This window comes from Echiichthys vipera (genome assembly GCF_963691815.1).
Source record: "Echiichthys vipera genome assembly, chromosome: 14".
NCBI classification, from domain to species: Eukaryota; Metazoa; Chordata; class Actinopteri; order Perciformes; family Trachinidae; genus Echiichthys; species Echiichthys vipera.
The window spans coordinates 18,137,983-18,165,224 of record NC_139839.1 but is presented as its reverse complement, the minus strand read 5'-3'; the positions used below and the strand labels follow the sequence as shown (position 1 = coordinate 18,165,224).

The window sequence follows — 27,242 nt, the reverse complement described above, 5'->3', positions numbered from 1 at the left end:
ATGAACAACTGAGAGCAGAGGTTGTCGGTGTTGCTGCAAGTGTTCAGCAGGGTACAAAGCTCACGCTGTCCTGTAAAACTATCATTTGCTCTGTATCTTTTCTACAGTTTATCACTCTCTGTATGCAGTAAACCCATAACCCCAAAGACATTTATGATCCGATGGTTTAAATAAACTATGTGTTACCTTTTCTTTATGTTATCATTCCAGTTTAATAAGTGAATAAATATGTATTGCGAGAAATACAAAGCAGCTATGTGAGTTTTGAGAGCAGCTGTTACTAAAAGCTTCAAATAGAGCTCCCAGGTGGTTTGTAAATGTGTCCCACAAGGATCAATATTAGGCCCCCTGTAACTTACTCAACGCAAACTATTATTTATTTTCCACCATTTCCAACATTGTAATGTCAATTTGTATACCATCTAGTATACTGTATGTCACCTGCACTGCAAACCTGGCCTTCTCCAGGTTAGAGTCTGCTTTTGATGACCTCCAGACCTTTTTCAATAAATCAAAGCTTGTTTCAAACTCCAAAAAGACAACATGTGTGCATTTCACAAGAGCACACTTAGCCTGCTGCCCCTACGACCCGGATAAGCGGACGAAAATTAATGCTTGGACGGCGCTGCCAATTATTCTACACATACCAATACCAATCACCCCATTGCCATTCGATTCCTTACTGGTTACAAGAAAAAGTCATATGATTATCTCTGACATCCAGACGGCATCAGAATACTTTTTTCTTATATACTGTTTTTTATTTATAAGGCACATATCCATGTTACCAAGATATTTAACATCCTTATTTATATTCAGCGAGAACACCAGCTCACAAGCTAGGTTAGTTTTAAATGTTCCACGAACTCTGGGAAAGATTAGTTTCCAATACTATGGCTTTGGGACTTTGAGGGACTTTAAAGTTGTTGTTTTTTTTGTTTTCAGATCTCTGGTAAAATGTAAAAAAAATAAAAAATAAAAGACACTTCTAAAGTACATACGTAGGTCACATGAGGAAATAAGAACTCCTAGAAACAGCGAGGTAATTAACTGTGGGTGGTGAGTCAGGGTTTAAAACCAGCTGACTTCCTGTCAGAAAGAGAAAATGAAAGAGAAAATGCTGAGTTACAATATATGCATAAGCAGAAGGGCTTCCCTCACTTTCAGACACACACACACACACACACACACACACACACACACACACACACACACACACACACCCCTCCCCTTTCCCCCTCATACAGTAATATGTTAAATTTCCATTGTGACATACACACGTAGTTGCTCTCAGTCTATTTTCAGTCTCATTCATATGTGGTTTCAGGCATCCCTTTTAGTTTTGTTAGGTTTTCCTTCCCATTTTTCCTCTGGAATAGAAAGTATCTAATGCTTATGGTAAATGAAGTACCTTTTAATCACATGTTGCATGTCATATCAATAAATATAAATAATATATCAATAAAGCCTTCAGAAATTCTAATGTTGTTTAATGAAGTTATTATCTGTCTCCCTTGGTTGTGTTAACCTGTTCATAGATGTTCATTGATTAAATAATAACACACCGACTTGACTGATTTGTTTTGATTTTTTACTACAGTTACACAACAAACATACAATACATCCATTTTATAACCTCATCAGATACAGATTTCAAATTACCATATCATCATATCACATAGAAAAAGACAAATTCAGTGCACCGGAAACATTTTTCCTATGTATGTAGCCTAAATGCGGCCTTTTTCTTGTTATACTCCATCTCATTTTGGCAGAGTGAGCAAATTCAAAGGTCCCAGGCGACAGCCTTTTAGATTCGAATGAACTTACTGACATCACATTAATGTTATGTCATTTATTCTGGTCACAGAGAATAAGATATAAACTGTGATAACATCTGAGGTTAAGTCATGTCAAGTTACTGCTGTCTCTCAAACGTCTGACCGAGTGCACTGAGTTGTTTGCCTGAAAGCACGGACACAACAGGGACATTTTGTTGTGCAGAAGAATAAAAGAAGGCTCCATAAAGTGTAGTTGAGGCAACAACACATTTTTGATCTGGCTCGTGCTGTTGACCTGGTATAAACTCCCCAGGCTTTCTATTTAGTTTGGATCTCTCTTATAAAAGATGGGGTGGGGGTGTTCTAGGAGGATGGCTGAATCCCCGCTGGCCAAGACTCTTTAGCCTGTTCTACAGCTTCATACTGGGGATTTAAAAAGGTTTTTCTTCTGGTTATAATATTTAGTCCATATGAAACTTTCTGCCTTTGGTGTCGAAAAAGAGTTTATTTTGGAGATATCTAGTGTTCTTTAAAAAACATTTTATGGCAGATGGTAAAACCCTTTTCCTGTGGTATTCAGCCAAGATCTAAGTAGCCATAATGATACTTCTCTAAAAACTTCTGGATTGTACTTAAATATCCCTTGTTTGTACATATAGAGCTGTGTAAGAACAATTACATTCCAGTTCATGCAGGACAGTTTCAGTTGAGGTAGGAGCAACTCTATTGGAGAGAACACATCAAGTCCCCCTAAATGTGTTACTTCACTTGGATGTTTGACCTTCCATAATGTATGTGAAAACCATTTGTGACAGAAATTATTATTCAAAGCAAGTCTAGAGGAGATCTTTTAGGATTTTTAGGGACCTGCAGCCATCCTAAATCTATACCAGGGCAACTGGGCGGCTCTTACTCAGGAGGTAGAATCAGAAAGCCGGTGGTTTGATCCCTCGCTCCTAGAGTCTACATGTGAGAGTGTCCTTGGGCAAGCTACTGAAGCCCAAAATGCTCAGCGTGCGTGTGAATGTTTATCGCTACTGATGGCATCTGCCACCGTATGTGAATGGGTGAATGCTGACTTGTTTTGTATGGTTGACCACTGTTAAGTTGTTGCTTTAGAAAAACGGTATATAAATGCAGTCCACTTATCATTTACAACTACCTCCGAGAGGTAGGTTTGCTGAACCCAAGGTGACATGAGATGTGGGTCCATTACCACTATTGAATAGAAAGTCATCGTTCAAAGAAAGGATTCAGTTTCAGTGAAACCTGTAGGTCTAAGCACATACCTCTTAACCGTTGCATCACAGTAAATTGGTAGCTGCTAACCATACAGTTAAATAAAGCTAAAAATCATTATTTAGAGATGGGGTTATTTCAATCCAAGAGCCTTGTTTAAACTCCATAGTAGTCCTGTCTCGACCTCCTGTCTATGAACCTCTGAAGGGCTCAGAGATAAACAATGCACAAAGACATCTGAGGACAGCTGCACAATCACAAGAGAAAAGATAGCTTAAGAAAACTGTTTTGCTGGGTCACCACCAGCTGGGGCTTTGTTTACACAGCTTGACGTTTGAAGTCCTAGGTGTTTTTACGCAATACTTATTGACTACATTGGATTCTATCCCTATAAAAGCAGCATTAATTTCACTGAAAGGCAGATGCGCCTGGAGTTGATTTCGCCATCTCGAATTGTATTTTGTGACTCTCTCTGGACCAGGAAAATGTATGCAGCTGTTACGCTCTTCGTCTTCATGTGCTTGACTGCCACCACCAATGCAGAACACCATCCACCTTGTCGTAAGAATTTGTAGCTCCATCATTTTGGTTCTTTTTCTTATTTGATTTTGAATTGTCTATGTGTTAGGTAGACTTTAAGATCACCACATTTCCTATTTGCGATCAACAAAAGTATTTGGTTACATTAGTTCAAAATGTGTCTAATGTCTAATATATTGTGATCAACATGAGTTATAGACCCATCTAACTGACACTATTGTCTTTCAGATTCACCCAATATGACAGGATTCATGAGTGTGGTGAGTTTTCAAAATTGGTTTTTCGAGACCAATAGTTCTTCTAGTACTATATGTGTGAATATATATATACTGTATATATATAACCTTTTAAAATAACGTGTGGAAACTCTCTCTCTGTCTCTCTGAATTTCTGTTGTTGTATGACACCAGCTATCACATAAGGGTGATGTGAAAGCATTCGGTGCATTCACGTATGATTCAATGGGCAAGAAACTACGGTTCAGATCAAACGAGAGCCACCCCACGAACACGTCACACGGTTTGGATGTGCTGATGTTTTTCGATGAGGTGACTGCTTTTCTTCTCTCTTTTTTTTTTTCAAATGTCACCATTCACCTGATGATGTTTTGCACATTGACATCTTGAATCTGTGTGTGCGTCCGTCAGGGGATATTCTACGAGATTGACAGCAAAAACCAGAGCTGTGAGAAAAAATCATTGCAATGCACCCTGCACCCTCTGGATATCCCCGATGATGCAACGTTTGTGAGTACTATAAACTCTGGGAATCCATCCATCGAAGGAGAGGGATTAAAACTCAGTGTATGGACAGGATCAATGCCAGGCACGAAGGGTGAGTGATGCTATAACATAATATGTATAATAGGTGACCGTTTACTTGATGAGAATGACTTGAATGTTTCTCTTTTTCAGGCCAATATTCCATGTCTGTAACAATGGGATGTCTGCCTTTTTCCACCATCTACTTCTGTGAATCCACATCATTCATTTTCAGGTTGGTGAATTGTTTTTAAATGCTTGGGGGCATTTAACACTACAGGGAGGTTTATGTAACTTTCTAGTATCTGTTAGCTGCATGGACTATAATGTATGTCCTTTCTCACAGCCTCTTAGATGTGGACATCGAGATCAAGGATCCTGACCTCCTCGCGGTTCCTTCCATTTGTCACGGACAGCCCTTGGAGGAAACGCCCGAAGGGACAGTCCACAGCTTCCTCAATGAGTTTATGTAGATGAAACCGCACCAGCAGAAACTTTAACTTCTATCCAAGTGTGGCCTGCCAGAACGTTAGACTTTTCTCTGCTTTTCATGTGACACTGCACTGCATCACATCTGTTTCCATCTTCCACGCCCCTATGAGAATATGCATTTGAATGGATCATCCTGTATACACACACTTTGATGTGACGGAAAGAGGTATGAAATGGATTATAGAATTAGTCATAATTACTAACAGTTTGGTGGCTTTTTAAGTTGGTACTGCTTACAACACCTGTAAGATGTGATTAATGGAACAATAAAATGTCAAAGCTGTCAATGATGTGAAGAGATGTTTTTTTTTCATCCAAGATTATTATAAGTAAGTGTTTTGACTTGGCTTTGTGCAACTTTTGAACAAGCAGGTTTTGTATGAAGAAACAGCAAACCATTTCAGAGATGTATGGCTGGATTAATCCACTAGAGGGCCCTGGGGCAAAATCATAGGTTAGGCCACCATTGACTCCCAGGTCCTTTTACTCTGTGCATTGGTACTCTGTCCCCTAGAAATATCCATCAAGGAAAGTGTACAACACATGGCAGACTAATTATGTTCTGTCCAGAGATAAAGTGACAATTAGGTTTTGGTAATTTGATTAAAAACGATTTTAGGAAAATGCAACTTATACACACAATATCAGCTGAACAAAGTTTGAACTTTAAGATCTGACTGTATCTAAACAGTGTTAATATAAGTAAGAATATTATTAGCACATTTAAAACAACCATAGCTGACAAATGTGCTTAACAGGCCCAAAAATACCAACATAAATGAATAAGAAGCAAAACAGAAGACTAAATGAAATAAAATAAGAGAATATTGATTTTAAATATGAACATAAATATATTAATATAAAATATGAATATTGGTATATATGAATTTATATAAGTCGGAGTATTACAAATATCCACATGAATATATTAGTAAAAGTTGCATTAACAGTGAGTTGTATAAATTAGAGTCTTCTGGTCTGGGCGTCTAGTTAAGCGTCATGATACTGTATCAGGCCCACAGTAGAACTGAGCAACAAAATATAACATTAGAAAAAATGACAATAAAGGAATTATCATGGTCATTGCCTTATAGTGATTAAGAAACAAATAATCTTCATTCTGTGGGAATAATAGATATATTTAAAATTATTTTTGTCATTTTTCCTTAAAGGGATGCTTTTTATATCACTAAACTAATATGAATTATTGTACCATGTACATTCATTCTGTTGCAACAGCCCTACAATGAATAACATCTAGTGAATGTTTTGTCTACCCCCATAGTGGAGGAAATTATATCAGAAATGATGTTGATTGTTTTATTGTATCAACCGAACACACCTCTACTTTTTGTCCAATCAAAAGCAGTTGCTAGGCAAAAAAAGTTCCCAAAAGGGAGAAACAAATTTTTACTTGTAAAAAGACAATAAAGTGTAGCTTTTTCTTACCCTGATCTGCATTTTGTTTGGATAAACATTGTGAGAAATATAGTTGGTGTCATTATCAGTAAAGAATTTTAACTATTTCTATTGGCAACTCCAGCAGCTATTTATTTGACTTTTGGCTTGTTCTAAGTCATTTATGCTGAAACAGGAATCCATGCATTCGGGGGTAAATACCACTTATTAGCGTCTGAAAAAAAATCAAAAATAAGATACAGGCGCTTTTATTGATTTGTTTGCATCAGATGATACACTGTGTTTAGGGTAGGATCGTTTTTAAGGGTGTCAGTTAAGTGTGGGCCATTTGTCCATCATGTTCAAACATGTAGATATAAAGATAAATACATTATCATATATTGATGTTGGTTATCAAAAATGAGGTTTTAATGTAGTTTGCTTTGGGATAGTTTATCCGCCTATTACAGTACTTAGAGTAAACAGAGTGGATGAAATAAGAGGGCATCAGGCTTTTTACATGCAATAGGCTGAATATTATTAGAATTTCAGCTGTTTTTATGTAATCACCTGTCATTATGATTTGGGCTACCAGACAAATTGAGCAGATGAGTTACACAGTGGACTAAGAAGACAGGAGTTAATGTTTGTGTTAAATTGAAAGAAGTCAGGTTATTAGTTCACCCACAACTTGTGTCACTTCACTTAAGTGTTAGAAGTCTCTATCTATGCAGCTGTCTAATTACCTGTGAGTTAACATGTTTAGGCTATTACACGTTTACATGAAGTATAGTCTACAAACCGGCCTACATTTGTGATATATATATATGTAATCTAGGTAGTTAGTGCCCCTCCTATAGAAATTAAATTAAATGATATGGTCCCCTTACATTGTTGTGCCCTTTCTGCCAATAGAAACATTTTCTCTTTGTCCCTGGTCTTGAGAATTACATGGGGTTTTATAAGAAATGTCCTGTGAGTTGTCTTTGAGTTACTGCAGCCAGTTTGGGTGTCAAGATACCTTCTTGCCTGGGGACCTACAGATTAGTTTCAGACACGGTGCACGGACATTGCTGGATATTGGTCAACAAGCTTGACAAACTGTCATCACTGACAGACATGATGTGGCCACTCTCACCTGCAGTTCGCGGAGCCGCCGACAGGTGGTGTGTGTGTGTTACATGCATAACAACGAAAATACAAACTGTACCTTGCTATATTAGCCACCAAGGAGCTTCTCATCGTTAGCTAGCGAATAAAACATTCATTTTTTAGCTTTAGGAAATGGCAGTTTGTGCAGGAAAATAACGAGAGTGTGTGCTTTGCAAAGTCCGCGACGTTTGGATGATTTGGTTTCAGTCCGTCTTTGATTTTAAACGAGGTAAGTAAGTTGTAAAATGGCGGATAGCTAACGTTAACATCCAGGGAGTTTGTCTTTGATGCTGCTGCACTGACTAGAAGACACTTGACACTAGTGTTAGGAGTCGTTAACATTGAGATACGCCTTTATTAAAGTCAATTAACATTAACGTGATTAATACTGACGACGTAACACCCAGCTGGTGTTGAGCAGTGTTTCCGTTAGCAAGCTAACAGCTAACGGCAACATGCATTATCTGAGGCCGAAAATGTCTCAACATCCTCCAGTGAACCTTAAGGTAGTTTTTCAGTGCGAATAAAGTGGTGAAGAAGGTGGTCTAAAGGTAGCTGGCTAGATGATGTAACGTTATCGACTAACATCACATATATGAGCGAAGTTAGCTCGCGTTAGCCAGAGAGCCGCTCGCGTCAGGAGCAGCAGAGAGAGAGGACAGAAACATCTGTAGTTGCGCTTGAAGTTCGGAAGTAACGCTACAACTGCGCGTGTCACAATTGTTTTGGGGGTCAATTAGGTTTATATTCTAAGTACCATTAGAGTTTACTATCACAACCACCTGGTTTATAAGAATACATATTACAATACTCGTCCGGGAAAGAATGACGAACGTTATGAGGCACTACGCAGAGGCGATTCTAGAGTCTGTCAGGGCCCTCGGCAAAAATTGACAGGGGGCCCCTTGAACCAGGTTGATCACCATTGTGTTCTAAATAATGACACCAACATAGATATTGCAAAAATGTCAACTTTTTTATTTCAAAAGTGCACATTTTTGTTATTCAAAATATGAATTATAAACGTTTAAAAAATGTAATTCAAACATTTATATGTAGAACAATAAAAAACAGAACAGTAAAAACTTGGCTGGAGTCAGGTGGGGCCCTCCCTACGGAGGTCATGTGTCCTACTGCCATTGCAAACTGTCACTGCTGTAGTGTAAAGTCTGTCAGCGCTCATGGGCCCCTGACTGCCCTTGGGCCCCGAGCAGTTGCCTGCCTTGCCTACTGGCAAGCGGCGTCTTTGGGCACTCCACTTTATTGCGCTTGGACTCTGAATTCAGTCCCCTCGTCTGTTCAGAATAAGGATAACCATGTCTTGTTAACATTGTAAATTTTGGGCTTACCCTTTACAGCATGGGTGTCAAACTGATCCAGTAAAGGGCCGTGTGGCTGCAGGTTTTCATTCCAACCAATCAAAAACACACCTGGTCCAACAAATCAACTGTGTGAAGACAGCTCAGGTGATTGAGTAAGTCGAGTCAGATGTGTTCTTGCTTGGTTGGAATGAAAACCTGCAGCCACACAGCCCTTTACTGGATCAGTTTGACACCCATGCTTTACAGTAAGTGTGGTTATGTTGTGTACACGCACCCCCACAGATATAACTTCTCTGAGTCTGTCTGCTGTGACGTTAAGTTACTGAGCTGTAAAAAACACCATCTGCACACCTTAAGTAATTTGCCCAATTGAATGACACCTTACTGGAAATTATTATTTCAGGTTCACGTAGTTAGCAAATTAACAAACTTATTTTCCCTCACCCTTCCTGCAAACATATGTGCTGTGAGACAGGCTAGTCCACTCCACACCGCCCTACAGGCACCGCTGGAGTAGCTTAGTAGTACACAGGGAATTTGAGCTTTTCCATGTTTTCAGGCCCATGCATGCATGACAAGTACTTGAACATTTCACACATTGTCCCAGTTTGGAAGACCACACGCATGCTTCAGTCAGTGCAGTCTGGTTGTAAATATTACTGTGGTGGGCTCAGAAAAGGTTTAATCATGTCTGCAGCTCTATCCATTCTGTCCTTCGCTCATTTGTGTCAATCAGTTAGAACTCAATTGTAATTTTCAATACACGAGTCATACTGATACTGCTCTGTCAGATAACCACCTGGGAAATGGTAGATGGACAATTTCACCTTAAGAAAACCACCTACCCGTCTTGCTCAATAAGTGATTGCAAATACTCCCACAGTGGCCTCAGTCCTCCTCAAAAATATGCTTGATTAAAAATTGTTATGCAACTGTACATAAGCCCTACTCCTTATTTATGTAAATTGCTCCCTTTGTACTACTAGTCCAAATACTCTTTCTTTTCTGAAACCTAATTTTAGGCTCTTTACACCATATGTCTTGTGTCAGTCCTGACTCGTTCAGCACCCAAAGTTGTCAATGTCAGCTCTGATGAAATCCCATACTTTGTTACCAGGGTCCAAAATGATTAAAAAACAACTTATTTTTTCAGAGCAGCAGTCAATAAACCTGACTGCAATTAAGAATGATATGAAATTAAGTAAAACATGCATAAAGGATACAAATCCTCCTGTATGGGATGTATTAAGTAGTACATTCTTCTGTATTTTTATTCAATGAATGGCAGGTATTCTGATGGCAAATGTGACATCAATCCTCATAATGTTCAGCAACTATTTGATGACATTTAGTCAGCACTAGATAGTAGTCCGCCATATATAATTAGAATTTTGTTAATCAGATAATGATAGAAATGGTATTAAGTTCATGTGTTATCTGTGTTTCCAACTGTGCAGTTTAAGTATGAATGACTGATTTTCACACTCCGAGTTATCTATGCAAATAGGTTACAAAAGCATGAGTTCTTCTCAGTGTGTAGAGCAGAGAGTGAAAGTGAGGAAAGAACCTGCATTAAGGCTGTAATCATGTAACAGAAAGTTAGAAAATATTGTCTCATCATTTCTCGCAGGATGACATATCATATTGCTTTTTTGTTTGGCCAAGTGTCTAAAACAGACAAACGGCACATGGCCACATGTGAGAAGCTGGAACCTGCAAATGTGGGGTGTTTGTGATAAATTCTGTAATTATTGATGTAAACACGTTCTTGACTATTAAACTTGTTGGTGCTAAATTTTCTGTTGATAGGCCTTTTTCACAGCAGAAATTTTGACTTAGTAAGAAAAGAACAGGTGTTACTTATAACATTAACAATGACAAAGTTCTATTCAAGTGTCCCAGTAAGTCCATGACCATGTGACAGTGAGCCAGAAGGAACAATACCAGGTTCCTGTTACTGAAGCAGCTAAATGGAATTCAGCCATCATTCACACGCATGTGCTTTTTCAGGCTCTGCAAATGTTTTATAGGCTATAGAATGCACCCATCATGTTTGTTCGGCCTTATTAATATGCTTTTCTGTGAGAAAGACAGAAAAACAGCACAGGGTCCTATTAGAGGTATACAATTAATTGAGCTAGCAAAACAAAAAGTGTCAAGTTCACAAGGAAAAATTCACATTTTACTGTATATTGTGACAGCTCCTTGGCCTCTGACCTAATTTTAATTTGGTTGCCTGGGATCTGGGGAGTGGCTTGTCAGGAGAGATGGCTAACACCTTAGTGTGTGCGTGCCTGCGTGTGTGTGTGTGTGTGTGTGTTTGAGTGCTCACCAAGGAGCTGTCACAACATATATATATATACTATATACTGTATACGTTGCGACACCAGTCATATACATGGGCATTTTTCATATGTAACTAGACTGCTATTGCCATGCAACGACTGAGACTCACCACCCAGTTGTTTAAAAATAATATTTCTTGTGTACACAGGTGAACGACTCATAAAACATATATCGCTTTCACCGTAATTATTAGTGTCTTTTTGTCTTGACTTTTATCAAACATAATATCTCTGCATGGTCATCATCATCGCACATACACAGCTTTATATTGCTGAGGTGTTTGAGTGGTGCTGTGCCAAGCAGGTGCATCTTAAGGCCTGATGTGCCCTTTCTGCCAGTATAATATAAACTAAACATTTTCTCTTTGTCCCTGCTCTTATGTATTACAAGTGGTCTTCTATAAGATGTCCTGTGAGTTGTTTGTGAATTATTGCAGTTGTCATTCATCACCTCTTCTGATTTGTCTTATTTTCTAGGTCCAGATACCTTCTTGCTTGAGGTCCAGAGCAGTAGAAGCACCCACTCCAGCAGATCCAGAAAATGTTAAAGAAATGATAGCAGCGCAGGATTTGCACACAGAGTTTCATTTTCCTCAGTAAGCAGTGCATCACAGATATGTATTCACAGATAGAACATCTCTTTGAATGTCTGTTTGTGCGTATATATGCATGTACATCATGTTAACCTAGCTGCTTAAAAGTTATTTTGAAGTCTGTTTCGTGGTTATAATGACTTTATCCGTTGTACACAGAGAGGCAGAATCTCAGTTGTCTTCAGATACTGACCTTGAGGATCCTGATGGCAAAAATGCAAAGACAGGAAAAGGCCTGGTATGTTTTTCAAAGCTTTGATCTTCATTTATTTATTTCCATATCTGTCCATGTGTAATCAGGGTCACAGGGAGGCTTGTGTCAATCCCACCACGCATTTGGTGTAAAGCAATGAAACACCCTAGAGAGGTTCCCAGTACATCACAGGACTAAGGGTGTAGAGTAGACACAGTGTGGTGTCACGCAGCAGTTGTGTTTGATCAGAAAATAAGTGGATGCTGCATCACTGTCTGCATCAAATGTCTGTAATGTGATTTAGTCCCATACTCTGAGCGCTTTTTAATTCCCAGTAACAGGATAAGCTATTCAGTCTACACCACATGCACAGTGCTCACAATTATGCAAACGCAATAAGACACTTCTTCCATCTTCCATCCACATGTTTCTCCACAACAGGCAGGCAAGAAGGGGAAGAAGGCGCTTGGAGACAAGGCCAAAGTCGGGGGAGCAGGGAGGGCCCCCATTTTTGGCAGAGTGAATGGCCATCACCAGGAGAACGGGATGGAGAATATGACCTTGTTCGAGGTGGTTAAAATGGGGAAGAGTGCCACACAGGTGGGTACTCAATAGTGTGTTGGAAGAGATGATGTCTTGAGTTGTAGTTTCTTCTCATTGTATTATGCAAGTATTTTTGACTGGGGTGGTAGCTGTGGGTTCCATTTTTTTGTATTGTATTGTGGTAGCATCATCATCCCAAACAAATATTTTGAGATTTTAATTCCATAGTTGTATTTGTCATGGTCACTGTTTCATTTTACAGTCTGTTGTTGATGACTGGATCGAGGCATACAAACATGACAAGGACGTTGCTCTCTTGGACTTAATCAACTTCTTCATACAGTGCTCTGGCTGTAAAGGTAAGTATCTGACATGATCCGTCTAAATATGTAGCACGTCCGGTGCCTGAAAGCAAATGAAAGAGCTGAACTTTGCTGCCATGGTGGGATTCTTCACACAGGTGCTGTGAGTGGAGAGATGTTCAGACATATGCAGAACTCTGAAATCATCCGAAAGATGACAGAGGAGTTCGATGAGGTGATGCAGGCTGTAGTTTTGCATTCATTTACTAAACTGATTCTAAAATAAAACATGAATCTCACCATATATATGTGCAATTATCGGATACAAGCATGTGGCAGTGAAACAAATGTGATCCTCCTGACCTCCTCCTGCTATCATCAAACAGGACAGCGGAGACTATCCATTAACTATGTCGGGACCGCAGTGGAAGAAATTCAGGATAAGCTTCTGCGACTTCATTGCGGTTCTGGTGCGTCAGTGTCAGTACAGCATCATCTACGACGAGTATATGATGGACACGATAATCTCACTGCTCACCGGTCTGTCTGACTCACAGGTCAGGGCGTTTAGACATACAAGCACACTAGCAGGTTAGTTTTAATGTGCACGGTTCACTTTGGCTTTCTACATTTCTGCTCCATGTCTGCCTGCACGCTCACGTAGTTATTCCTTCAGGTGTGTATCTGAATTTTATGGTTTATTGCAGCCATGAAGTTGATGACAGCCCTGGTGAATGTTGCTCTCAACCTGAGCATTAATATGGACAACACGCAGAGGCAGTACGAGGCGGAGAGAAACAAGGTTGCTGCAAAAAGGGCCAATGATAGGTTGGAACTTCTGTTACAGAAGCGTAAAGAGGTGAGAAGAAATAGATATTGTCTAACACGTGCAACAAAAAGTTGACTAGTCCTTTAGTCTAGCTTTATTTGCACAAAAAGAAGATACAGAATGATTGTAAAGAATCTTACCGTGTAGGAGGGTAAGGAAGACTGAAAGGCATATTAAATCCTCCCCCAGATTATTACTCATCAAACAAATAACAAACAAATTACACACTATTTTTTACACAACAAATTAGACAGAAATGTATAAAGAGAAAACAAACACATCCCTGTCCAGTATCATCCCCTAGTGCAACATCACCTACAGTAGGATATGATGTCATCCTGTTGAACTATCTCTGTAATTGTCATCATTTAAGTTCATGTTGGATCATCCCCTTTTTATTTCTGCCACAGTACAGAGCTGCTGAGGTGACACATAATTGGCAGCAGATATTAATATTTACTGACACCGCTACATTTGTTTGCTTGTGTCTGAACGCAGAACAAATGTGTTGAAAAACATAGAATGACAGCCTTACCCTTTAAAATAGCTAAAATGACTGAACAGAACTCTTCAGACAAAACCTCTTGAAAGTCGTTTTAGCGTTTGTGTGTGAGGGTCGAACAAGGCAGAACAAGAGTGGGTTTTTTTGGCTTTCTTCATGCAAATGATCTAAAAATGAACACTTTTTGTGTTTTATCTTTCAGCTTCAAGAAAATCAAGATGAAATTGAAAACATGATGAATGCAATTTTCAAAGGAGTGTTTGTTCACAGATATCGGTATGTGAATCCTTGATCGCCTTAAATACTGAATGTTGACTGAGATTTCACCGAGGAGCCTCTAATTGCACTTGAGTCTTGTAACGAGAAGCAGAGAACTCTCACTGTGCATTGTTGGCCCTTTGGCGTCCTCTAGTGTGAAATTTAAGTCAACATCAATGTAAGTCCATATGATTTTTGGTTCAGACCTAACAGCTCTTAACAATTGTGTTAACACAAGGGCACGTTATATAATATTTCTGACAAAGCTGAATAAATCCTCTTGTGTTGCAGTGATGCCATCGCTGAGATCCGAGCCGTTTGTATTGAGGAGATCGGAATGTGGATGAAGCTTTACAGTGACGCCTTCCTCAACGACAGTTACCTGAAGTACGTTGGCTGGACAATGCATGACAAGGTGAGCTAACAAACAGCTACTTTTTGTGTTTAAACTAGTGGTGAATTAAAAAAAAAATCTATTTACTTAGAGTCTTTGTAATTAATTAATCGCGAGTAATTGCATATCAATATGACACAAGAAGCAACATTTTTCAATTTAAATGGATTTTGGTATATGACTTAATCAATGAATAGACACAAAAATGAGTTTAAACAACAAAATGTGTTTATTTTTATCAGTGAGCACCAACTTTTTGTAGACTTTAAGTCTTAAACACATTTGTTTCGGTTTACAAAAAAAAACACAGTGCTTAGTACGTTATATTCAAGAAAAGTGGAAACCTAACATTGCAAACATATTTAAAGTAATATCCTTGGCATAAAATGAACAGTTAAACTCAAAAACACAGAAACAAAAATGATCCATCAACTACTGACAGTCCCTCGTAGGAGCGGTGTCTGTGCTAACGTAAGCTGCGCATGTTCGGAGGCTGAAGAGCTCCGGGGGGAGGTGAATTCTTTCTTGCCCAATTTGCACGCAACCGTGCTCTTGTCCATGTTTCCACTTGGTTGTTTTTTAGAACTCAAATGTCCGCACAATGAATGCAGCTTCTCATTAGTTTCATTTCTCTCGTGTTGTGTTCTCTGCGTCAGTATTATGGACCCTGCGGGAACTTGTGCAATGAGCACAATGTGCAAAAATAGATTGCGATTAATTGCGTTATTTTTTCTTTATCGCGTTTTTTTCTGTAATTAATTAATCGTAAGTCCCAGCCCTAGACAAACTTCTAACCCCACTTTTAATCAAACCAACCAGTCTTATATGTGAAGACTTCCTGCAAGGATTAATAATACAAGCCATATGTAGTCCTCTTTGCCGGAAGATTACTGGTTACTGAAGGTTACTGTAATAAAGCTTTTATTCTTTTTATGTCATATTTTCATTATTAAGCTGACATATAACTGCATAGTATCTTAATTACATATAATATATTGTGAAAAATAGCAACCACTTTTAAGACTTTTTTTACGATCTTATCTTGCAGTTTGTTTTGGCTGTGGCTGAGGAATGGAAAAAAATAATAAACAGGTTTTTTGGGTTAATGGCAAAGTAAAGTTTTGGCATTCAGATATGTAAAAAAAAAAAGTATTTCTATTGTGACTCCAGCAAGGTGAGGTGCGACTGAAGTGCCTGACTGCCCTCCAAGGCCTCTTCTACAGCAGAGAGCTTGGCGCACGACTGGAGCTCTTCACCAGTCGCTTTAAGGTGAGCCGGCAGCTGCATCACTTGAAATATGTTGGAACTTTACAGGCTTTTCAATTGTTGCATCTTTATGTGCCAGCAACTAAGGAATAAAGACATCGTTTAGATTTCATAATACCCATTAATGATACGACAACTCATGTTATGGAGATTGTCTAGCTAAGATACTGTATCTGACACGTAAACTTACTCTCATTGACAGGACCGCATTGTGTCTATGACTCTGGACAAGGAATATGATGTTGCAGTACAAGCCATTAAACTTCTGACACTTGTCTTGCAGTGAGTAACCGCCACTCCTCTTGCACGGCCTTCTGCATTTGATCTTTTATGAAGTCGTATAATGTGACTCTAAAGACTTAATACAACAAAAGTCGACATGAACAGGAAATCATGCTACAGATCGGGATTTATTACTTTCTGACTCAAATTACAGACATTAATGCTTGACAATTCGTGCTCACAGATGCCATCAATATTGTTAATAGCTGAGTTGACTTTTACTGGGTCTAAAATGGGGAGAATAGGATTATATTTTGTTAGATTTAATATTCAGATTTTCCCCCCGATCGTAACAGTTTCCGTGTTAATATTCTAAACAAACCATTTCACACATTTACCTTTAAGTTTATGTCTAAATGCTTATCTTTTATTGATTGAACTGGCCTTGATTACTAAGCATTTATGCATTTCATGTAACAGGAGTAGCGATGAGGTTCTGACAGCAGAGGACTGTGAGAGTGTGTATCACCTGGTTTACTCAGCACATCGACCCATCGCTGTTTCTGCAGGAGAATTTCTGTTTAAAAAGTAAGTATTTTGTACATTTATTTAAGATTTTTTTGGCAGTTTTTCATGCCCTTAGAATATAGGACAGACAGGAAATGGGTTAAGAGAGAGAGAGAGTGAGACATGAAGCAAAGGGCCGCAGGTCGGAGTCGAACTCGCCACCGCTGCCTCGAGGACCTTCAGTCTTTTTACATGGGGCGACTGCTCTAACCACTCAGCCACCGGCCGTCCCTGTTTTGAACATTTATGTTAAAAGTGATGTAGAGGAGGTCGGCTTATAAGTAAGCTTGGATTCTCATTAGCTTACGTTGGACTGCATGGTTAATCGTTTCACTGCAAAAACAGAAGTGCAAAGAATTAGAGGCAGGTCCAGACATCGTCTGAGAGTTTTCCTTTCACACCTGTAGCACACAACAGGAGATTCTCCGTGTCAGATGCGTTCTCAGTACTGGAAATATTGTTTTGATTCCACTGAGGGGTGGCTTCTGGGTAGAGTGGGCTGGATGCATGCCTTGATTACACAGCAGTGACAGAGCCATTCCTTGAGTGTCTGACGATTTCGGCGTCGACCCTACTGACAAAAGTTTCTGAATCTCGTTGTCTCTCCAGTTGCCATCTTTGTGTAAATCACCCTTCTTCATCACCCTCAGAGGTTTGCTCTTCCAGTTTTGGCAAGAAACGTCATCAACGCAGCCACTCATTTGCTGTGAATTCTCCAGAGAATGAGGGCTCTATTCACACATGGGCTCAATTGGAGATTAAACTGTCTTTGTACTAGGGAGCTGGCAGGGTAAACACAGTTTGATGTCCGATCCAACTGATAAGGACATTTGTGTTCTCACAAACAGCTCAGCTCGGTAATGTCTACATAATTTCAGGTTAACTGTGCATGTGTGAAAGGGACTCTACTTTGTTGAAATCACAAGATCTGGTAATGTGTGACTCAGACAGATCTTTCTGTGTGTGACACCCCACCTAATAGCTTTCCCTTTGTCCCACCTGCCTTTACCAGACATTTTTACCAACCTTTTGTATTTTGCTGATTGAAGGCTCTTCAGCCATCGAGGTCCTGAGGAGGAGGGATTACCCAGGAGGGGCAGGCAGAGCCTCAACGGCAGCCTTATCAAGACTACGGTGTTTTTCTTCTTGGAGAGCGAGGTAGGCCTTTGTCTCACTTCTGGATGTAAACCCTGCTCATTATATTAAAAATATCTATCTTAAGAAACATTTTATTCTAATTTTGAGTGTAATTATCTTATTTAGTTTTAGATGAGGTAAAATAATTCCAGTTATTTTAATCAAATGTCATCCCAAAACTAGGAGTTTTAATATTTTTCTTTGATTCAATAATATTAAACCATTTGATGTTTTACAGCTCCATGAACATGGGGCCTACTTGGTGGATAGCTTGTGGGAGTGTGCGTCAGAACTGCTCAAGGACTGGGAGACTATGATCAGCTTGTTGCTGGATGAGCCGGCACCAGGAGAGGAGGGTAAAGATCCACTCTTTGAGACAAGTACTGGCTCAGATTTTCAGCTTCAGTGTTAGGAAAAAGAACCTTTCTGAAAAAGGCACTGTTTTTTGTCTTTCTACTCCTTTTTTTCTTTTCTTTTTTTTTTCAATTGACACTAGCGGTTGTGCAAATCTTTTCATTACATTGTCGGTAACTGTCTGCATCTGCAATCTTTAGCCCTGACTGATCGCCAGGAGACAGCTCTGGTTGAGATCATGCTTTGTGCGATTCGGCAGGCTTGTGAATGCCACCCTCCAGTAGGCAGGGGCACAGGGAAGAGGGTGAGTGTCTGGTCGTCATGCTCGACATAGACATAAAGAGGAGTAGCTTTGTTTCTTGAATGATTCCATGTTGTTAACATGGTTGGGTTTTTGTGCATGGAAAAGGTCCTGAGTGCGAAGGAGAAGAAAACACAGCTGGATGATCGGACACGGATCACAGAGATGTTTGCAGTTGCATTGCCTCTGTTATTGGCAAAGGTGATTACTTATGTTCTGCACTACAGCCAACGGCGTTTTAATAGGTTTGATCTCCAACCATTCAGCCTAAATGATTTCTCTTTTCTTGCCACAGTACTGCGTTGATATTGATAAGGTGACCAATTTGCTACAAATACCAAAGTACTTTGATCTTGACATCTACACAACTGGCCGGTTAGAAAAGGTTTGTCAATTTTAACATGTGTTCTCGATTATGCAACTTGAAATCGCATACAGTGTCAGTTAAACAATGTTTTATACTTTCATTTTCTTTTTATTAAGCATTTGGACGCCTTGTTGCGGCAAATTTGGGAAGTCCAGGATAAGCACACAGACACTGAGGTCCTGGAGGCCTGTTCCACTACCTACCACTCTCTCTGCAACGAAGAATTCACCATCTTCAACCGCGTGGACATCGCCCGCTCCCAGCTCCTCGATGAGCTCGTAGACAAGTTCAATAGACTCCTGGAGGATTTCCTGCAAGAGGTGTGTGCTGTAAGACTTTTCTTTTTTCGTGGATTGTTTGAAAGCGCACTCACAGGTGCAGAGGCAAGGGTGAATGTCCAGGATTTCACAAGTTCGATCTTGTTTGTCAGGGTGAAGAACCAGATGAGGACGACGCCTACCAGGTTCTATCTACACTCAAGAAGATCAGCGCTTTTCACAAGTAAAGCAGCTAACATGTTTTCCTATGATTTCAATGTATTGTTACTTGTTGAAGAGATTAATATCCTTTTCAGTTACACAATTTGGCATTTAAGTTTAATTTTGGTGGGATGTCAATAACAACATTAGCAAGAATGATGATGTATTTGTTTTATAATTGTTGTTCCTTGTGCTTCCAGTGCACATGATCTCTCTAAGTGGGATCTCTTCACCAGTAACTACAGGCTGCTCAACACAGGTCTGCAGAATGGGGACATGCCTGAACAGGTAATCCTAAAACTTTGTCAGTAACTTCCCCAAAATGCTAAACCAACCATTTCAGTCAATCAGTGTGTTTACTTGCACTTAAGTATCCAGGTTACGGTCATCTCCTCCAGTAAGCTAATATTTTGAAGATCATGTAAACAAGGGACTTGGTTGCTGTAGTCAAGGTAGGGGATTACAGAAATGTTGGCTATGTCTATGGATCCCATGATTTCTAATCAGCTTTTTCCATGACAAAATGTGCAAAGTGCTGCTTTAACTTGTGTACCACTTTAAAACAAGGAAGTACTGTACTTCCTGACTAATTGTAAAAGAAGACAGCAAGGAAAGGAGAGAGATTGTGCGGGCGAGATGAGAAAAAGAGACATTTCTGCAGTGCTGTGAATGAGAGAAATAAAACATAATTTTCCAGTTGTTTCATAGCCTCCAATATACATCCAATGTACAGCAGTAAATTTCACATAGAGACAAATCCTAGGTAATTTTTAACATTTTGTTTTGTTTTTGGATGAATGGGTGAGCACATTGAACTGCAGGCTGCAGATTGTTTTTACTGCCGCAATCACTAGCAGACCTCATCCCATCATGTGTTTTTTTTATACATACATTTTTACAGGTATTCAAACAATAGTCTGAAGGAACCTTTTAGTTCCTTGAAAAGGGTTTAAAAGTCCCCAAATTTTGGATGCAAACTGCTTACATCTGTCTCCACCATGGAACATTGACTATTTCTAAAATTGACTCACATTTGCGCTGTGAGGAGGTAGCCACTTCTGTAACTAATACAGCTAAAATAAGCAAGCAGTTAGGGTTGTAGTAGGGGAGAAATATGATGAATGACCTGTTGCATTTATAAGAGCATTAACATTAATCATGTTACTGCAGTGCACATTGATTAACTGGGTAACCCGATTCTTCCAAATAACCTGTTACCTAAATGCAAGTATACGGACTGTGTGTAACAGTATGACTGATCTGCTTGCCTCTCTCCCCCCCAGATTGTGATTCACTCAATGCAGTGCACACATTACATCGTCCTGTGGCATCTAGCAAAGGTTTCAGACGGCAGTTCATTAAAGGTATTTACATGTTGGTCATGATGCATTTTTTGGGATACCTGACAAAATAAGTGTATAAAGAAAGATGTAACAAGGACATCAGCTAAACAAACAAAAGCGTTATTTTCATAAAATAATGGATGAGACAGCTAACAACCATCTATAACTACATTATTCTAAGAAAATTAGCACTGACTTCTTTAAAGAGGTTGAGGTTTTTGATTGAATATGCTAAGCGGCATTTCCTACATGGCGGACACTAGGTAGATGGATTTAAAGTACCTTTTACACATCTTTTACCTAATACTTCATACATACATCAAGAAAGCTGGTGTTTTTTGCACAGCTAAAGGTTTCAGTAAGTTTTTTACTATTTTTAAATTCATATGGATCTTTCAATACTGTTTCAACTAAGAAGATTGTACTTGCCTAACCAAACATTTTCTCCTTTTTAGGGTGACATGGTGACCTTGAGAAAGCAAATGAGAGCTTTCTGCTTAATGTGTCAGCGTTACCTAAACAGCATCAACAACGCAGTTAAAGAACAGGTGGGGTTCTGCTGATAGGACCGTTGTGTTGTTTCTGACTTTACACAGCCATTCTTCAGTGCCACTGCAAATGTTCATACATGCTGAAGTTTTGTGTTTATTCCAGGCCTTCACCATTCTATGTGATCTGCTATTGATCTTCAGTCACCAAATTATGTCTTCAGGCCGCGAGCAACTGGAGCCTCTGGTCTATACGCCAGACTCTTCTTTGCAGGCAGATCTGCTCAACTTCATTCTGGATCAAGTGTTCATTGATCAGGATGATGACAACAACAGCACAGGTCAGAGTCAGTCACCATCGTGTCAACCAACCACATGGAAACTTTAAAAGTGAGGAGGCATGGGCTACTAATGATGTTTTGATTTTTTACATATGTATTATTTTGTATTTTCCAGATGGACAGCAAGATGAAGAAGCCAGTAAAATTGAGGCTTTGCACAAACGAAGGAACCTTCTTGGGGCATATTGCAAATTAATTGTTTACAATGTGGTGGAAATGAACACTGGAGCTGATATATTTAAACAGTATATGAGAGTAGGTTTAAACCCTTTTTTTAAAAATCAATTGTATGCTATTGTTCCAACCCTGCCCTTCTTAATTACGGAATTCCTTATATTTCTCTTTAGTATTACAATGACTACGGAGATATCATCAAGGAAACAATGAGTAAAACAAGACAAATCGACAAAGTACAATGTGCAAAGACACTCGTATTGAGCCTGCAAACGGTAAGATCCTTTGCACGGGTGAATATATAGAGCATATTTATTGTTGCCTAGTTTTATTTGCTTTAATACATTAGTAGATGCCTGCAAATACTACAGATTATCGAAATCAAAAACTGAAACGTTTACTGACTTTTCTTTAGACTGAATTATAATAAAAAATACTTTTGGGTTTACAGCAGATCACAAATGCATTTTAGTACAGGATTTAGACCTTTCAGTCTGTGAAACCACTGTAACGAAATGTGGGATTGTGTATGTGTGTTTTTTTTTTGTTTTCTTTCGTAGTTATTCAATGATATGTTGTCGGAACTTGGCTTCAATGTCGACCGTTCAACATCAGCCTTCTGTGGCATAAAAGAGCTCGCCAGACGCTTCTCGTTGACTTTTGGCTTGGACCAGATGAAAACCAGGGAGGCTATTGCCATGTTACATAAGTAAGTAACAGTCCTGAGCCAAGACCTTGTGGTTTACAGTTGCATGCAACTCAGTTCTTCTGCGTTTGAATGAGCAATGCAAATTGTTATATCCCTCTGTGTTTCAGGGATGGAATTGAGTTTGCGTTTAAGGAACCTAGTCCTCAGGGGCTGGGGAGTCCACCTCTCAATCTTGCCTTCTTGGATGTCCTGAGTGAGTTCTCCAGCAAACTGATACGGCAGGACAAGAGATCAGTGTAAGTTTGAGCCACAAGACGTGTGTCATGGTTTATGTTTTTGCTGAGCATGGAGCTGATGAGGAACTCTGCAAAGGTCCTAATTGTGAATGTCGTATTTTGACACTTCTACAGTCACATGTACTTGGAACGATTCATGACGGTCCAGATGGCCCTGCAGCGAGAGGACTGCTGGCTGCCCCTCATCTCATACAGAAACTCCTTGCAGGCTGGAGGGGACGATGACACCATGTCTGTCGTCAGTGGGATCAGCAGTCGAGGGTCCACCAGGAGCAAGAAATCCAAGACAGCCACTACTAGCAAAAGGAAATTGCCTGAAGGTGAGCAATTTTTACATCATTGTAGATTTACTTTGTGTACTATATGACTCAGACAAACTTGTTTGGATTCGTACCAGAAACCCTCTTGCTGTGAGGTTACAGTGCTATCCATTGTGTCGCCATTGTCATACATGTGTATTTCAATGAAGTGCCTCAGTCACTAGGGAACATTGATCCTCCTCTGCAAACACAGGGAGTTTTGCTATTTAATAAGTTCTTTTCTCAAGCAGAGGAGAACAGCTGCAGCAGCAGTGATGCAGTTTGGATGAACCGTGAGCAGAACGTCCAGACGCCTGTGATGATGCATTCGCCCCACCTCACCTCCACTGTACTGAGGGATCCAAAGAAGATGAGGCCAGAGGACAGCTACACATTCACCATGCCAACAGAGCAGCATCCCCATCAGCCTGTGCCTCTCCAGCAGCAACCAAACCATCACCACCAGGCCGCTATTGATTACAAGTAAGAAAGACTTTCTACGTAGTTATTCCTTTACTTTACCTTGAGTATTTGCAAATGCTGTTTACAACATATTGTGCTACTTGTGTTGAACTGTGGTATTTGTGAAGTTGTGTTAAACACTGAACACTGTACCCACAGTACCCAGGTTACTTGGATGTTGACACAGAGGCAACAAGCTGAGGCCCGTCAGCAGCAAGAGCGAGTTAGCATGCACTATGCCAAGATGAGGAACCACATGCAGCAAGCAATGTAAGCTGGCACTCGTCTTCAGAGTACATTAAATATGTTTGAAATGTGCAGGACACCTGGGAAATGTAACCGGGAAAATAAATCCAGACTGTAGACAGTATGTGAAAAAGCACAATCTCCTGACAAGTGTGTGTCCGTACTCCTCAGTCGTCGAGGCTCGGGACTCATGGAGGAGGATGAGGAGCCAATAGTGGAGGATGTGATGATGTCATCAGAGGACCGTTTGGAGGACATCAATGAGGGCATGGATTTTGACACAATGGACATCGATTTGGTAATTTAAAGCTTCGATATGCTTGAGGCTAGTTGAGGGCATAAGAAACAATCTGTGAACACATCTCGAATATATTATCACATTTTAAGTTGAAATGGTAAACTTGTTAGCCAACCGTTGCTTATTTACACATTCAGCCCACACAAAGCAACATTATCATAGGTCGTAGATCATAGCCACACTTTTAGCCAATGTTCATGTGGCTTCTAGGTCCAGTGGCTTACGGCGGTTCATGGGCAAATATTTACAAATGTTACAAGCTTCTTAATCACAATTTAACTGTCTGTATAACCCAGTCGTGTTTTCTGATTGCAAACTTTATTATTTGGAGCAAGTTTCCTCCAACTAAAAAAGTGTTGTTGCTTCACTGTAGTGCCAAATATTAGAATTTGCACATCAGCATAATTATCATTATTTGATTGCAAGAGTTGGGATATATTTCGTACAGAGTTTTTTATTTTCAGACTGCAAAGTTGAAATAGCGTTTTTGTCTCATATTTCTGTTACATTTTGTGGTGTACTGTTCTGACTGAGCTGTTATTTTTCAGCCGGCATCCAAGAATCGCAGAGAAAGAACTGAACTAAAGCCAGATTACTTTGATCCATCTTCCATCATGGATGATTCGGTAAGGAATGGATTTCCCACTTCTTAAAAATGCTATTACTCATTTGCTTCTTTTTTTATTTGATAGGTAAATGTGAGTGGTCACGGTTGTTTATCATAGGCCTTCTTGAGGTAACTCAGGTTTTCTCATGCTCATGAATCAGTATTTAGGCATAATTATTGATACAATTTGTTATTAATATAGTCAGATATTAAAACATGGGAGTATCAAATATTCACCTGCTGTTGGCTCTGAAACATATGTAGCTTTCATCATTATGGAGGACAGCAGTGATGGAATTATTGGATTCTTATGGCAAGCTGATCAGCAAAAAGACATCAACCTTTCCATAGAAATCTCTGTAAAAACCACTGTACTAGTTCTTTCTCAATCCTGTATTATCCTGTAGTATTGTTAACTTAAATGTATGAATGTTTAAACAATTATATGTCCTGTAAAAAAAGTGCCAGAACATTGTTTTTCCTATTTATAAGACAAAATGTATGAAATACTTTTTTCATTTCTTTAGGTTCTCAATGTTCCAATGTTCTAAAACAAATTGGATGCATCGGGCAGAATGTGTTGGAAAAAAGGAGTGGAGCAAAATGGACTGCTATAAATGGTTTGTGAGACACCAATGTTTGCCTCTTTAACACTTTGTTAAATCTTAGAGCGACAATTTGAATTTTATTCTGATATGTTCACACACAGGACTTTTGTCACACTGCAGCAGAAAGGTTTGTTGTTTGTTCAGTCACCCTAAAAACAACTTGATGTTAACATCGCTCACTAAGGTGAAGCAGGACAGATATTATGTGACAGGTGCATGGTGAGGGATAATAACAGACTGAAATTCAAATTAATAATATATACCTTTAACCTTTTTCATTCAGTAGACAAAAATTGTCTGATGTAAATACATAGTGGCCAATATACAGGAAGGGTGAACACAATTTCATGAACACCAATGGATAGAAATATATAATAGCCCTGCAAAATACTACCTTTGTGATGCTTGTAGTGTTCAGTTGTTGTTAAACACTATAATGATACTGCACTTTGTCAAAAAGGTATTAATTCAAGCCTATGGTCATTTACAGCCATATTTTTAGAAATGATCATACCTCTCTGATGCGATCCAAACAAAATGGATATCATAAGCTTCATAAAGACAGCATTTATTGCAGGGCTATTTGACTGGACTGCATTACATTGTTGTGGTGTCAGTGATATTGTGTTTACCTGCTGTACTTTTAAACTGTAGACTTTGGCATGGCATGTAGCCATATATCAAAATATGTACACAGTAAAGTATAATGTGAACTGGCGTCTCATACTGTTCAAAGGCCTTGCCAGAAATGATATACGACATTCTCAGATTTATTTGTGATGGTATTTTTAGAAATGTATGTGTTCTGCTTTTATACCTTATAGATGACTTTGGTTTATAGATATTTTGTAATGACAATCAAATGTAAATGAATGGTTTCTAATCACATTATTTCACAGATGCTGAAATAATCCTTTTTAATGAAAACAATTATGTTACTATAGATACGGCCAGCTGTTTGTATTTTCTTTTCAAATCTCTTTAACAAATGAGTGCAAAAGTAATGCATTGCTCAAATGTAGTAATTTGACAAATTAATGGGGGCAATTAAAATTATTTTTGAATATTTGAAGCATTTACAATATCATGCCTAAAGTTTTGACTCTACGTTAAACATGTCATGTATCTCTCCTATGTCTTGACTATTTTTCTCTGCTGTATAGTAGGCCTATCTAATACTATCTAATGAAATAGACATGCCATAATTGCAATCTTTAGAAGAAAGGATTTTAAAAACGGTTGAGAAAGGTTTATGTTGTTTGTTTTGTTTTGGGGGTTTTTCCAGTTTGCAAGTGTGCAGAGGATTTTTTCAAAAAGACAATTTATTTGATAAGCCACTGTTTCGTGTATAAAGGTTCATCTAAATTGACAAAGTTTTAGAATTCTTTAGTTGACTATCATAGTATCAGCATTGTATATTATACAATTACAGATGTGTAATATATTGTGAATCGGTGCTCATTTTATATTAGCAGTTTAAGTTTGCTTGAAATTTTAGGGAAAGGTTAAATAGAATGTAACTATTTGATGTTAACCTACTAATTTGCAAGTATACATACATAGCACTATTTGTCTTTTAATGGATTGTTGCGATATTTCTTTACCTCTGTGTGTTGGCCTGGTTGGCAGATTCATATTTTATGGGAAAACGGTTTATTCATGTTGTAGTTAGATACAAATCCCTAATTTCCTCAGAATCTCGAAACAGATCACATGGTTTTGAATATTATTATAGAAATACTGACTATTCATATTAGGCAGGTGAGAAAAATACTTATTGGATTTGTGTGTAAATGACCATTAATCGGGAATATGTTCTGTTTTGCATTGAACTGCTGAAAATGTGCATACATCTGTATGTTTACACATATTTAAATATTTGTGTATAATAAAATGTGTGTTTTTATTCTATTTGTGTCTCATTGCATTTTTTTTAAAGAATTGTATTATGTTAAATGTGTAACATACTGTATAAAGTTTTGAATCCATACTTGCAAACTAGGTGCAGGACCCTACATATGAATGCAATTTGAGGGTGGTATAGAAAGACTGTCTTCATTCTAGTTAAATCCGTATTTAATGCTAAGATTTCCA

General features: G+C 38.9%; 2 protein-coding genes across 2 annotated transcripts; both read left to right on the top strand.

Annotated features, from left to right (window-relative positions):
* Positions 1 to 3,442: 3,442 nt before the first annotated feature.
* Positions 3,443 to 5,096, top strand: epd (ependymin; the record flags this gene model as incomplete). The annotated part of the gene is made up of 6 exons (XM_083927469.1): positions 3,443 to 3,581; positions 3,789 to 3,820; positions 3,971 to 4,108; positions 4,208 to 4,394; positions 4,475 to 4,556; positions 4,668 to 5,096. The coding sequence occupies 6 exons, from the start codon at positions 3,443 to 3,445 to the stop codon at positions 4,792 to 4,794; spliced, it is 705 nt and encodes a 234-aa protein (XP_083783595.1). The 3' UTR covers positions 4,795 to 5,096.
* A 2,317-nt stretch (positions 5,097 to 7,413) lies between these two features.
* On the top strand, positions 7,414 to 26,980 carry stag2a (STAG2 cohesin complex component a). Its single transcript, XM_083927461.1, has 34 exons — positions 7,414 to 7,592; positions 11,508 to 11,626; positions 11,783 to 11,861; positions 12,258 to 12,416; positions 12,622 to 12,718; positions 12,820 to 12,896; positions 13,048 to 13,252; positions 13,369 to 13,520; positions 14,195 to 14,268; positions 14,542 to 14,665; positions 15,815 to 15,913; positions 16,113 to 16,192; positions 16,613 to 16,720; positions 17,749 to 17,857; positions 18,075 to 18,192; positions 18,391 to 18,494; positions 18,600 to 18,692; positions 18,787 to 18,876; positions 18,975 to 19,178; positions 19,289 to 19,359; positions 19,538 to 19,625; positions 20,621 to 20,701; positions 21,136 to 21,228; positions 21,335 to 21,509; positions 21,625 to 21,764; positions 21,857 to 21,958; positions 22,244 to 22,392; positions 22,500 to 22,628; positions 22,743 to 22,948; positions 23,179 to 23,410; positions 23,549 to 23,659; positions 23,807 to 23,933; positions 24,482 to 24,559; positions 25,068 to 26,980. The coding sequence occupies exons 2-34, from the start codon at positions 11,583 to 11,585 to the stop codon at positions 25,089 to 25,091; spliced, it is 3,822 nt and encodes a 1,273-aa protein (XP_083783587.1). The 5' UTR covers positions 7,414 to 7,592; positions 11,508 to 11,582; the 3' UTR covers positions 25,092 to 26,980.
* Positions 26,981 to 27,242: the final 262 nt, after the last annotated feature.